The 12,435-nt window shown below is 46.8% G+C and overlaps 1 protein-coding gene across 4 annotated transcripts in view; it reads left to right on the forward strand.

The window, feature by feature from the left end:
• LOC140733372 (interferon-induced, double-stranded RNA-activated protein kinase-like) overlaps positions 1-10,384 on the forward strand; it is a 78,515-nt gene extending 68,131 nt beyond the window's left edge. For all 4 annotated transcript variants that reach the window (XM_073056618.1, XM_073056621.1, XM_073056620.1 and 1 more), the window contains 2 exons: positions 529-591; positions 687-10,384. In XM_073056618.1, coding sequence (XP_072912719.1) covers positions 529-591; positions 687-788 — 165 coding nt within the window. In that variant the 3' untranslated portion in view covers positions 789-10,384. The remainder of the gene's footprint in view (positions 1-528; positions 592-686) is intronic.
• Positions 10,385-12,435: the final 2,051 nt, after the last annotated feature.

The raw sequence follows: 12,435 nt of genomic DNA on the forward strand, positions 1-12,435 counted from the left end.
TGTTGACTTTTTTGAGGCACTGCCTTTGAAGATGTCCTCAATGTTGGCGAGGCTGGTGCCTATGATGGAGCTGTCTGACTTGACAGCTTTTTCCTCAGTGGTGTAGTGGCATCAGCACTGGACTTTGAGGTGGGTGGCCCTGACTTGAATCTGGCCAGGCCCCATCTTGGGCAGCAGCAGTATCTGTGCAGAAGAAAGGCCAGGCAGTCTACTTCCATATCTTGCCACAAAAACCTGTGGACAGCTACACTATCTGTAGCAACTGAGTGGCATTCACGCGTCTCCTTCTCCACATTGCCACCTGAGGGCCATGAATGGATGTGCTGGCAATACACAGTCAGGCTGCTCTGTGGGTGAATAAACGGTTGATGAGACCCTTGCAACATCGTGTGTGCATTGCTCAAGATCTCCAGCATCTGCACAATCTCTTGTGTTATGGCTGTGCAGGCGTCTGGAATTGGGATGGCCTCAGGCTGAGGAGAGAGAAATAAGAGAGAATTTTTAATTAGTTTATTTTGTTTTATTTAGAATTGGAAAAAGATTCGCAAGGGTACGTTTCCTGACGGTTTTGCTGAGCGGTATACCAATGAGGTAACTCCAACTCGTTTTACTATTATCCAGATGCATGAATTTTGTCAAACCATCATTAAGAGTGAATATTAATTCACTCCCTCTGTACCCACTAGAGCATCTTAATCCGAAAAATGCTGACGGAGAGTGCAGCTGAACGACCAGAGGCGGCTGAGGTGAGGCGGGGGATGGACTCCTCCCATGCACAAACCATTTGAGGGATCTAAGAAGTAAGAACCCTCCTGGATAGCCATCTCAGAATGTGGAACTTAAATAATCGCCATCCTTCCTACAGAGGAATCTTGTCATGCACTTTTTAAAAGTTCACTTCTAGTACTTTTTTATATTAATTGTTTCATACCTGGACTAAGCAGTGTCAATCAATGTTTGATTCCAAGGATCTGTTTAATTGGAGGTTCCTGTCATTGCAATAGTCAGGTAGTTTTTGAAGCAATGTAAAGGTTTATATACTCAGTAATCACTTTATTAGGTACTGGAGATGAGTCCGTGATCTTCTGCTGCTCTAGGCCATCCTCGTGCACTCAAGAGTCGCTCTTCTGCCACCACTGTTGTTACACGGGGTTACTTGAGTTACTGTTGCCTTCCTGTCAGTTTGAACCAGTCCAGCCATTCTCCTGTGGTCTCTCTTATTAACAAGGTGTTTTTACCCACAGAACTGGCACACACTGGATGTTTGATTTTGTTTTTTGCACCATTCTCTGTGAATTCTAGAGATTGTTGTGCGTTAAATTCCAGAAGACCAGTAGTTTGAGATACTCAAACCACCCCATCTGGCACCAACAATCATTCCATGATCAAAGTCACTTAGATCACATTCCTTCCCTCATCAGATGTTTGGTCTGAACAACAACTTAACCTCTTGACCATGATATTCGTATTAATGAGCTGGTGTACAGGAGTACCTAATAAAGTGGCCACTGAGTGCATATCAGCAAGCATTTCATCCCCTCACCTCCTCACTAGCTCATCCATCTCCTCAGCCACATTCCCACCACTTCAATGCACGTACTTCACTGGCTTGTGCTTCCCCTCACTCCCACCTCCATGCAGATCCCTCACCTCCTCACTCCCACCTCCATGAAGATCCCTCACCCCATCACTCCCCACCTCACCCAGAACCCTCACCCCCTCACTCCCCACCTCACCCAGAACCCTCACCCCATCACTCCCCACCTCATGCACTCACCCACCCCTTAATGCCCTCACCGCATTGCCCAACACCCTCCGCTGCTCTCCCATACCCTCATCCAACATCCTCGGCCTCTCATCCACCCCTTCACCAACTGCTCCCCAGCCAGCACACCTTCCAGCTCTCAGCCCTCAAGGCCCAGGTTTGATCCTGAGTGGACCAGGAGGGATTCCTCCACTTCCCTCCCACGTTGCGATGTTGTACGTGCCGGTAGCTGAAGTGCTTGTGGTAAGTTTTCCCAAGTGTTGGTGGGGTGGGGAGGGGGGAATGGGTGGAAATGTGACAGAAAATGGGTTACAGGGAAATAAATGAAGGGATTGCTGGCATAGAATCAACAGGCCAAATAAAGCCCCTCACAAACCAGGGAATTGAGTGCAGGAGTTGGGATGTTATACTGAAGTTTTCTAGGAAGTTGGTGAGGCTGAATTTGGAGCATTATATACAGTTCTTGTCACCTACCATAGCAAAAGATACCAATAAGATTTGAGAGGATGTTGCCAGGACTTAAGGGACTGAGTTACAGGGAAACATTGAATAAGTTAGGACTTTATTCCCTGGAGCTTAGGAGAATGAGGAGAGATTTGGTTAGAGGTGTATGAGGTTGTGAGGAGCATCAACAGGGTAAATGGAAGCAGGCTTTTCCCCTCAGGTTGGGTGAGAATAGAACTGGAGGCCATAAGTTTGAGTGAAAGGTGAAATATTTAAGGCAAAACTTGACTCGAGGGTGGTGAGAGTGTGGAACGAGTTGCCAGTGGAAGTGGTGGGTGCAGGTTTGATTTTAACATTTGGGAGAAGTTCGGATAGGTATATGGATGGGAAGGATATGATCTGGGTGTAGGTCGATGGAATTAGTCAGAAGACCAGGCTGGCATGGATTAGATGGCCTGAAGGGCCTGTTTCTGTACTGTAGTTCTCTATGACTCTATAGCATCAGCTGGTGATGGTTGGAAAACATGTCTCCAGCATGCCTTCTGAAAGATTAGATATGGAGAGGACACACAAAATGCTGGAGGAACTCAGCAGGTCAAACAGCATCTGGGAAAGGAATAAACAGTCAACATTTTGCGCCGAGACTCATCATCAGAACTCATCAGAGCAGTCCTGATGAAGGTTCTTAGTCCAAAACTGTGGCTGTTTATTCCTCTCTACAGGTGCTGCCTGACCTGTGGAGTTCCTCCAGCATTTTGGGTGTGTTACTCTGGATTTCTAGCAACTTCAGAATCTCTTGTGATTGTGGGGAGGACATTCCCACCTGTTAGGTGGGAGGGGGAGCGAATCTAGAACCAGGGGTCTCTAAACAAAGGAGCCACTGAAATAGGATTGGGACAGTCTTTTCTATCAGAGGGTCTTCCTTGAAGGGTGGTGAAAGCAGGGTCTTCGAGTATTTTTGAAGGCTGGACTAGACCAATTCTTGATAAACAAAGGGATAGGAAGGGGAATGAAAGGGCTCAAGGGTCAGTGGGACTATGGAGTCAGATTAGTTATTAAATGGGAGAATGACCAAGGGGACAGGTCTGAATTAATAGGTTGATGTGAACATTTGCTTGTTCACAAGATGAGTTTTAAAATTTTAAACCTTTAATGTTCGGACACTATTAAAATTGAGGAAATCGGTTTTAAAAAACACTACATTTAAAATAATCACATTTCATTAAAATATTGAAATACTTAGAAAGCATTAAAGAAAAGTTTAATTTTTTAAAAAGGACATAACTATTCCTGCACTCCTCAAGCAGAAATTTCCCAGCAAAGTGAGTCGGTCTGTTTGGGACTCCCCAGTGCAGTGCTGAGGTGGTCCTAGCCAAAGGGAGCTCTGTCCATGGCCCCTGTGTGGGGACAGGATCCTTCCACTGGCACCTGTTACTCACTGGGTTTCTCTAGGTCAGGGGGTAGGTACAGCAGTTTGAGTGATTGGAAGCCACCACATCCCTTTGGAATAGGTAGTAGAACAGTGATCACTCCAGTTAATTATGATGTTCTCCTAAGGGTTCGTCTATTAGTGGATCCTCAGGTAGCCAATCCAGGGTCCACATAACCAGGATGTTTTGGTGGATTCCCTTACTAGGTAGGGTCATGCATGGGCAGCCACCACGGCCTGTGTCAGATCGGGGTCTGGGTTCAGCAACGTGGAGGACATGGAGACAACTGAGGACCCTCCACTGCTGTAGTCTTCCTCCACCATCACTGCCGTTGTGATTTGTCGTCATCCTCTGCGGGCGCTCAAGTCTTGGTTGGATTGATCTTTGTCTGGAACCTCCCCAAGGCCTTTCTGTCATGGAGCTAAGCCCCAGATGGCTAAACTCCAGATAGCATCGCTTTTGGGATCTCAGAAACTCACAAGCCTCCCCACCACAACAAGGTGACGGTCCTCAGAGAAGGATTTGGAAAAGGTGGTTGCAGTATATCCAGCAAGATCTAGCCCTCAGTTGTAGGCCTTGCTATTCTGGAGCCCTTTCGATCCTTCCCAGTAACTGGATCCTCTTTGCTCTAGATACCTCCCTGTTCTGCCTCTTCCCAATTCTGCGGTACTTTCTCAACTGATTTATGGTCAGGACGCAGCTCCTCCAAGCTGCCTTAAGTGGTCCTTTATCTAAAAAAGCAAAAACCTGCAGAGGATGGAAATCTGAAATAAAAACAGTAAATGCTGGAGGCACTCAGCAAGCCAGACGACATCTGTGGAGAGCCAGAGTTAACGTTTCAGTGCAACAACATAAATGGGACTTGGGGAATAGTTATAAATCAAATGTGTTTTACATCACAGGGAAGAGGCAGGGGTGGAGAGGGCAAATAGAATGGCACTGAATGGTGGTCACCCAGAGAAACTCAACGACAGTGGCAGTGGTGGTGCTGGCTGGGAGAAGGTGGTAATGACGTGTGTCTGTAAAGATAGAGATTAGCTTTCTAAATCAAACCATGTAGTGAGATATATCATTTGTGCCAATGACTAACACAGTCCGGGGACAGCCTACAAGGTCTTGCCGTGCCTCTAGTACCAACATAGCATGCCTACAACTTACTATCCCCAACCAGTACATCTTTGGGATGTGGGAGGAAACCCACGCAATCACAGGGAGAACGTACAGCAGTGGGAATTGAACCCTGGTCGCCAGTGTTATAAAATGGTCACTGCCAGGAATTGACAACTGCAGGGCCATGAGACACCGGGCATCTTGAGTGAATCCAACATGGGAAGGGAGGAATTCACCAGGAATTTCATAGTTGGAGACATTTGCTGGGGTAAGAAATTGGCCCTGAAAGATAATACTGGTCAACAACGCGCTGTAAACAAGAAACCATTGAATGCAGACAAATAAAAGGGAAAGGAACTCCCGTGGGAGAGGGGAACAGACTTACCCAGGGGAGTGGCAGTCGTTCCAGCTGAAACTGGAAATCAGAGATTGCTCCTCACTGCTGGTACATTTCCCACAGTGAGTACCATTGTTAGACTGATCAGCCATAATGACTGAGCCTCTACCAGGGTGCCACGGTGGCGCAGCGTTGGAACTGATGGCTCCCTGCTCTGGAGACCTGGCTCCGATCCCAGCTGTCGGGGTGGAGTTCGCATGTTCGCCCTGTGACAGCGTTGGGTTCCATTGGGTGCTCCGGTTTCCTCCCACATCCCAAAGATGTGCAGATCGGTGGGTTAATTAACCCTGTAAGTTGCCCCAGGAAAGGGTAGAATCTGGGGTGGAGCTGGTGAGAATTTGGTGAAACTAACAAAGCATTTAATGTAAGATCAGTGTAAATGGGGAGCTGGTGGTGGTTATGGACTTGGTGGGCTCTTTCTGTGCTGTCTCTCTCAGCCAGCACTGCCACTATTGGTGTCATTCAGTGTCTCTGGGAGGCCATTCCCTTCATCCAGCCCCTTCTTGGTGTCTTAAAACAGATCCGATTTTTAAACTTCCCACAGGCACGATGAAAACCCTGAAACACTTAATTCTGTTTCTCCCTCCACAGATACTGCCTGATCTGCTGAGTGTTTCTGGTATGTTCTGGTTTTATTTCATACTTCCAGCATCTGCAGTTGTTTTGCTTTTTGACAAAGGACCATTGAATGGGGCTGGGAAGAGCCCAGTCCTGCACAAGGAACCGAATTGAGAATGGACTGTGAGGTGGGGAGATGCATGAGGAAGTGTCCAGGACAGAGTGGGGGGGTGTCAGTGATTGGGAAGGGTCTCCACAGATCATGCTTCACCTGCTCTTAGTTCTTAATTTCCCTTGACCCATGAGTATGACTGATTGTTGGACTGTGGGAGTGGGAGCCTACCCCCGAAACTGCCCAACCTCACCATTCAATGCCCAGCACCCCTCCAATGTCCTCAGCTCTTCCTTCCCCTGAGGAGGCTGGTTTGCTTGCTTGTGGCCCCCACACTATCAGGACAGAGAGCAGAGAAGGAAGCGAGACTGAAAGCAAGGGGCAGCTAGGCTGAGAGTCTCCCCTTTTGGATAGGGCTGAGGAAGACTGATGTAGGTTCTGAAAGCAATGGATTGCCTAGACTTGCAACCACAAACACAAGAGATTCTGCAGCTGATGGAAATCCAGAGTAACACACACTAGATGCTGGAGGAACTCAGCAGGTCAGGAAGCATCTATGGAAATGAATTCAACGGTTCCGGCCAAGAACCTTAGATTGGTTAGATTTATTAACTTTATCTTTATGGCCCATGTTTTATCTTCAACCACAATAAGAAGACTTTGCCAGATTTGGGCTTCACTCTATGCCATGCTCTCCACCCAAGGTGTGGTGGTACCTGTCACACCATTTTCACTGTAGCCCATAGTGGCAAGGGGAGCACTAATAGAATGGGGTAAGGGTGACTTGGGGGGGGGGGCATGTCCACTCTCTTCCTTCAGCCTCCATGGTGGATGTTCCTGTGGCTGCTGCAAAGGTCTGACCACCTTCAGTGGGCAGTGGGGACTGCAGCCCATCTGAAAAACACCCTCTGTCCCACCACTGGCCACAGGTTTCTTGACCTTTACTGAGGAGAAGGAGCTAGCGTCGGTGCTATTGGCACCACTGAGGTCGATAAGGAGGTGAACTCTGGTGGTGAGAACGGGTCCAAGGACCATCTTAGCAAAAAGATGCTGGCAGAGCAGGAAGGCATTGGGAAGAACCCTCTTAAAGAACCGTGCAAGTGTGGGGGGGTTCAGGAGTGATTAGAATGAGTGATAGTGGTGACCGAGTGTGAGGAGTAACTGATGTAGGGGGAGAGGGCGTTGTGTGTGCAGGACATGCAAGACTAAGTTGGGCTGAATGGCCTGTCTTCGTGTGGTGTATTCACTGTGGAAAAGGGCACCAGTTTGTGTGTATTATGGCCTGTAAACGTGACCCAATGAGGACTAGAGCCAGGAAGGATGTCGTGGCATATTAGTAGGAGACACATTTCCTGTCTTGGTCCCATTTCTGGGCTGTGGCCCTCATTTTTCTCACAGAAGATTAATGGCCAAGACTCTCCCTGAACAATCTCACTCTGCTGGTCAGTTCACTCCAGTTTACTTGTTATTTGGGGCTTCTCAAAGCTTATGTGGCTCTACTGGTCTCAATACTGATGGTGATCATAACTTACCTTGGTAATTATTTTTAATCTCAGAACTTCCTTGTGAATTTTAAATAAAGTTTAACTCAAACAGTGACAGAATTTATTGAACGTCAGCATGTGACATAAAGCGGGTGCTCTGGTATTCCACATCCCAAAGGCGTGCAGGACCACGGGCTAATTGGCTGCAGTAAATGCACCCCACTGTGTGAGTGACAGGGGAGGGGGATTGATGGGAATGCAGGGAAAATGGGTCAGTGGCCGTCTCTGAGTCTATAATGTTGGGGATTTGACTGTAACACACTAGTATGATATTTGGGTGAAGCACTGAGGAAGTGCCCCTGTGTTGGAGGCACCATCTTTACCTTAAACTATAGAGCAGACTGTAAAGGAGGGTGAGGTGCCAAGGGAGGGGAAGCGGAAGATCGAGTGGAGAGGGAGTGAGTGAGAGGCAGTGAAGACCTCAAGTCATGTGAGTAGAATTAGGCCAGTCAGCCCATCGAGTGAACTCTGCCCTTCGATCATGCCTGGTTTATCATCCCTCTCAGCTCCATTTTCCTGCCTTCTCCACGTAGCCTTTGACACCCTGAATAAGCAAGGGTCTATCAACATCCACTTTAAATATTTACTCAATGACCTGGCATCCAGAGCTGTTTATGGCAATGAGTTCACCAGATTCACCACTCTCTGGCTAAAGAAATTCCTCCATCTCTGTTCTAAAGGGACATCCTTGTATTCTGAAGCTGTGCCCTCTGGTCCTAGACTTGCTCACTATTGAAAGCATCCTCTCTACGTCCACTCTATCCAGGCCTTGCCATATTCAGTCGGGTTCAATGAGATCCTCCCCCCCACCTTTCTAAACTCCAGTGAGTACAGAAGGGAGAGAGAGCCCAGCAAAGCTGAGAAGTGAGCGATTCCCTCCATTGCCAGCTGAATACAGGAGGGGTAGCAATGGTTCTTGCTGGGGGAATCCAGGAGTCTCTGGAATTGAGCGCAGTTCAACTGTAGTTACTTCATGTTACATTGTTATTAAAGGAGAGATTGAAACAGTAAGTCACAATGCTATAATGTGACCACTGTAACATTTTTTAACTTTTAATTTTGTTGGTCTTTTGACCCAGTGATCCTGCACCACCCAATTACACCCATGTGACAATTCAACATGGGAGGAAGCCCACAGATGGCAGTGGGAATTGAACCCGGGTCACTGGCGCTGCAGCAGTATTGTGCTAACCCCTATGCTACTACGTCACCCCCTACAACTCAACAGCAGAGAAGCGGTGCGTGGCCTATCTAGTCACATCTGGTGATTACACTTTGCCGAGCCTCCTTCACGTCTCCCTCTGTCCCAGCTGCACTTAGGTGGAGATCATTTCCATGGCCTCCCCTTATTTTGTTCACTTCATGGGCTGGGAATGGCTCTGTAGATCAACTTGTTCCTCCTGAACCCACAGACCTTATATTTAAGACTTGGCGAGGTTTGACCCAATAAAACACGAAGGCCACTTTCCCTGCCCTTTAAGGATTTTAATGGCCACCCTGCAGCCTCTTCCCCTCATGAAGACTGATCTCAACTTCTATACACTTTTCCAGGAGAGTTGTGCCCTCTGACTCCAAGTATAACTAAATGCATTTCACACTCTGGAGACCCAAGTGGCTAACGTTACCCCGAGCTTTCTGCTTGGAGTTTGGTTCTCATGTTCTCCAGTCCTTACCTAGGGAGGAAAGATCCTAAGAACAAAACGAGTCCACAGGCCAACTTTATTACCAATGCATTTTAATATTGCCTTTTGCAATTTATTATAAAATACACTTTATCCCCATTCTTTAAACAATTAATGTGGTTATGCCGGTGAATGAATTCCAGATAAAGGTAGTTTTAGAAATAGTAACACAGTATTAGGCAGGAGAGGCTCTTTGCTCTATCTAGCTCGCCTACACCCCATGTTCCTATCACTCGTTCTAATTACCTGGCAGCCACCAATTCACAAGAATCAAGCCACCTCCCCCTCAAATCTTTTTATCTCAGAGTCAAGCCAGAAATGTTGCTGGTTCTAATCATTTAGTTGGATCATACACTCAGTGGCCACTTTATTAGATACAGAAGTAGAACCTGGTGTAATCTTCTGCTGCTGGAGGCCATCCACCTCAAGGGTCAACATGTTGTGCATTCAGAGATATTCCTCCACACACCACTGTTGTAAAGCGTGGTTATTAGTGTTACTATCGCTTGATCCAGTCTGGCCATTCTCCTCTGACCTCTCATTAACAAGGTGTTTTTGCCCTCAGAATGGCCACACTCTGGATTTTTTAGTTTTGTTTTTCACACCATTCCCTTTAAACTCTAGAACTGTTGTGCATGAAAACTCCAGGGGATCAGCAATTTCGGAGATACTCAAACCACCCCATCTGGCACCAATGGTCAATGTCACTTAGATCACGTTTCTTCCCCATTCTGATGTTTGGTCTGAGTAACAACTGAACCTCTTGACCATGTCTGCATGCTTTTATGCATTGAGTTGCTGCCACGTGATTGGCTGATTAGGTATTTGCATTAACAAGCACGTGTGCAGGTGTACCTAATAAAGTGGCCACTGAGTGTATAAGCTCACAACGTAAGATGGAGATTATTTTACCCATCATGGTCTGCCACCTGTAAAAGACTCTGGCCATTAAGAGACATTTCCTGTCCTTGTCCCAGAGCCTTTACAAAGTTGTTAAGACATAAGGAGGAGGTGGGGGAGCAGAACATTCAGCCCCAGGGTTGTTCCCACAGTCCTCATTTACTTTCCTGTCCTTTCCCCACAACCTCTGATTAGAAATCTAAATTTCAGCTTTAAGAACTGAAGAAACTCAAGAACTCAGCCTCCACACCCCTCTGTGGCAAGGAGTTCCAAAGACATGGCTGCCTAATGACTTTCTACTCCCCCATACGGGACACATCCTCCCAGTATTTAATGCATCTAATTTCCTTTTAGACTCTCCCCTATGGGACACATCCTCCAATTTACTGCACCTTGTCGAATATGATTTATTTCAATAAGATGGCCTCTCATTCTTCCAAACTCCAGTAAGTTCCAGACTGCTTTGTTTTGCATTCTTTCATGTGTCCATTCCATATGTAATACACGATGTAACAAAGAAACCTTCTCATGAACACTTTCACTCAATCTACACCTCAAAAGACACTCTAACCCCAGGGATGTTAAAATATCTCTCTAACCCCAGGGATTTTAAAATATCCCTCTAACCCCAGGGATGTTAAAATGCCCCTTAACCCCAGGGATTTTAAAATATCTCTCTAACCCCAGGGATTTTAAAATATCCCTTAACCCCAGGGATTTTAAAATATCTCTCTAACCCCAGGGATTTTAAAATGTCCCTTAACCCCAGGGATTTTAAAATATCCCTCTAACCCCAGGGATTTTAAAATGTCCCTTAACCCCAGGGATTTTAAAATATCCCTCTAACCCCAGGGATGTTAAAATGCCCCTTAACCCCAGGGATTTTAAAATATCCCTTAACCCCAGGGATTTTAAAATATCTCTCTAACCCCAGGGATGTTAAAATGTCCCTTAACCCCAGGGATTTTAAAATATCTCTCTAACCCCAGGGATGTTAAAATGTCCCTTAACCCCAGGGATTTTAAAATGTCCCTCTAACCCCAGGGATTTTAAAATATCCCTCTAACTCCAGGGATTTTAAAATGCCCCTTAACCCCAGGGATTTTAAAATGTCCCTCTAACCCCAGGGATTTTAAAATGCCCCTTAACCCCAGGGATTTTAAAATGTCCCTCTAACCCCAGGGATGTTAAAATATCCCTCTAACCCCAGGGATGTTAAGATGTCCCTTAACCCCAGGGATTTTAAGATGCCCCTCTAACCCCAGGGATGTTAAGATGTCCCTTAACCTCAGGGATGTTAAGATGTCCCTTAACCCCAGGGATGTTAAAATGCCCCTTAACCCCAGGGATTTTAAAATGCTCCCTTTCTACTCTGACTATGGACTGATGTACATGGATAAGGTTCATCTGTGGAGCAAAGATTCAACTCTCTTCATTGCTCTGAGCTTCCTGACACTCATCCATGGTACTAGAAGCTAACTCGCTCTCTTTCCTGTGCCTCCACAAGTTTCTGGTCCATTCTATTGGTGAAGAGGGTGGACAGCTGTCCTTGGCATATCGAGCATGGTATCAGAAGTGTGGTCTGAAATCCAACTGCGTCTCTCCTTTACAAATTGGAGCTTCTGACTGCTGTTCTTCAGCCAAATTTCAGTTGCAAATCCTTCATCGGTCTCCGATCAGGAGCCACGCAGTGCGGTTACACCTGGGGAAGTTGGGGCTGCCAACCCCCTGGGACTGAGCTGGAGTTCCCAGGTAATGAGAGGCAGTCTAAGGAAAGGCGTAGCATACAGAATGGTGACACAGTAGTTTGGTGGTTAGTGTGACTCTGACCCAGGTTCAATTCCCACCGCTGTTTGTCTGAACATTTTCCCCATGACGCAGAGTTCCCCTGTTGCTCCAGTTTTCTCCCACATCCCAGAGACGAAGCTTAATGGATCGCGTAGGTGCAATTGGGCAGCACAGGTTTGTTGGGCCAGAACAGCCCGTCCATGGTGTATCTTGAAACTTTAAACAAAATGGAGGGGAATCAAGGAGACACAAAGACTGTGGATGCTGCAGATCTGGAGGAACGCACAAGGCGCAGCCAGGCAGCACCTGCAGAGAGATGTTCTGGTCGAGACCCCTCAACTGGATTGGACTTAAGAAGAAGACGATTTCCTGCCCAATCTTTATGCACATGTTGTTTGAAATGCATTGGAATCAAGAGAGGGAGCAGGGTGATTCAAGGTAACACACATACACAATTCTGGAAGAGCTCAGTAGGTCAGGTAGAATCTATGGAAAGGAATGAAGAGTTGATGTTTTGGACCAAGACCCTACAGGAAAGAAGGATGAAGAAGCCAGAATAAGAATGAAGGGAGAGGGGAAGGAGTACAAACTGGCAGGTGATGGGTGAGGTCGGGTGGGTGGGGGGATGAAGTAAGAAACTGGGAGGCGATGGGTGGAAAAGGCAGAAGGAATCTGATAGGAGAGGAGAGTGGACCATGGGGGAAA

The sequence above is a fragment of the Hemitrygon akajei genome, chromosome 9 (assembly GCF_048418815.1).
Source record: "Hemitrygon akajei chromosome 9, sHemAka1.3, whole genome shotgun sequence".
NCBI classification, from domain to species: Eukaryota; Metazoa; Chordata; class Chondrichthyes; order Myliobatiformes; family Dasyatidae; genus Hemitrygon; species Hemitrygon akajei.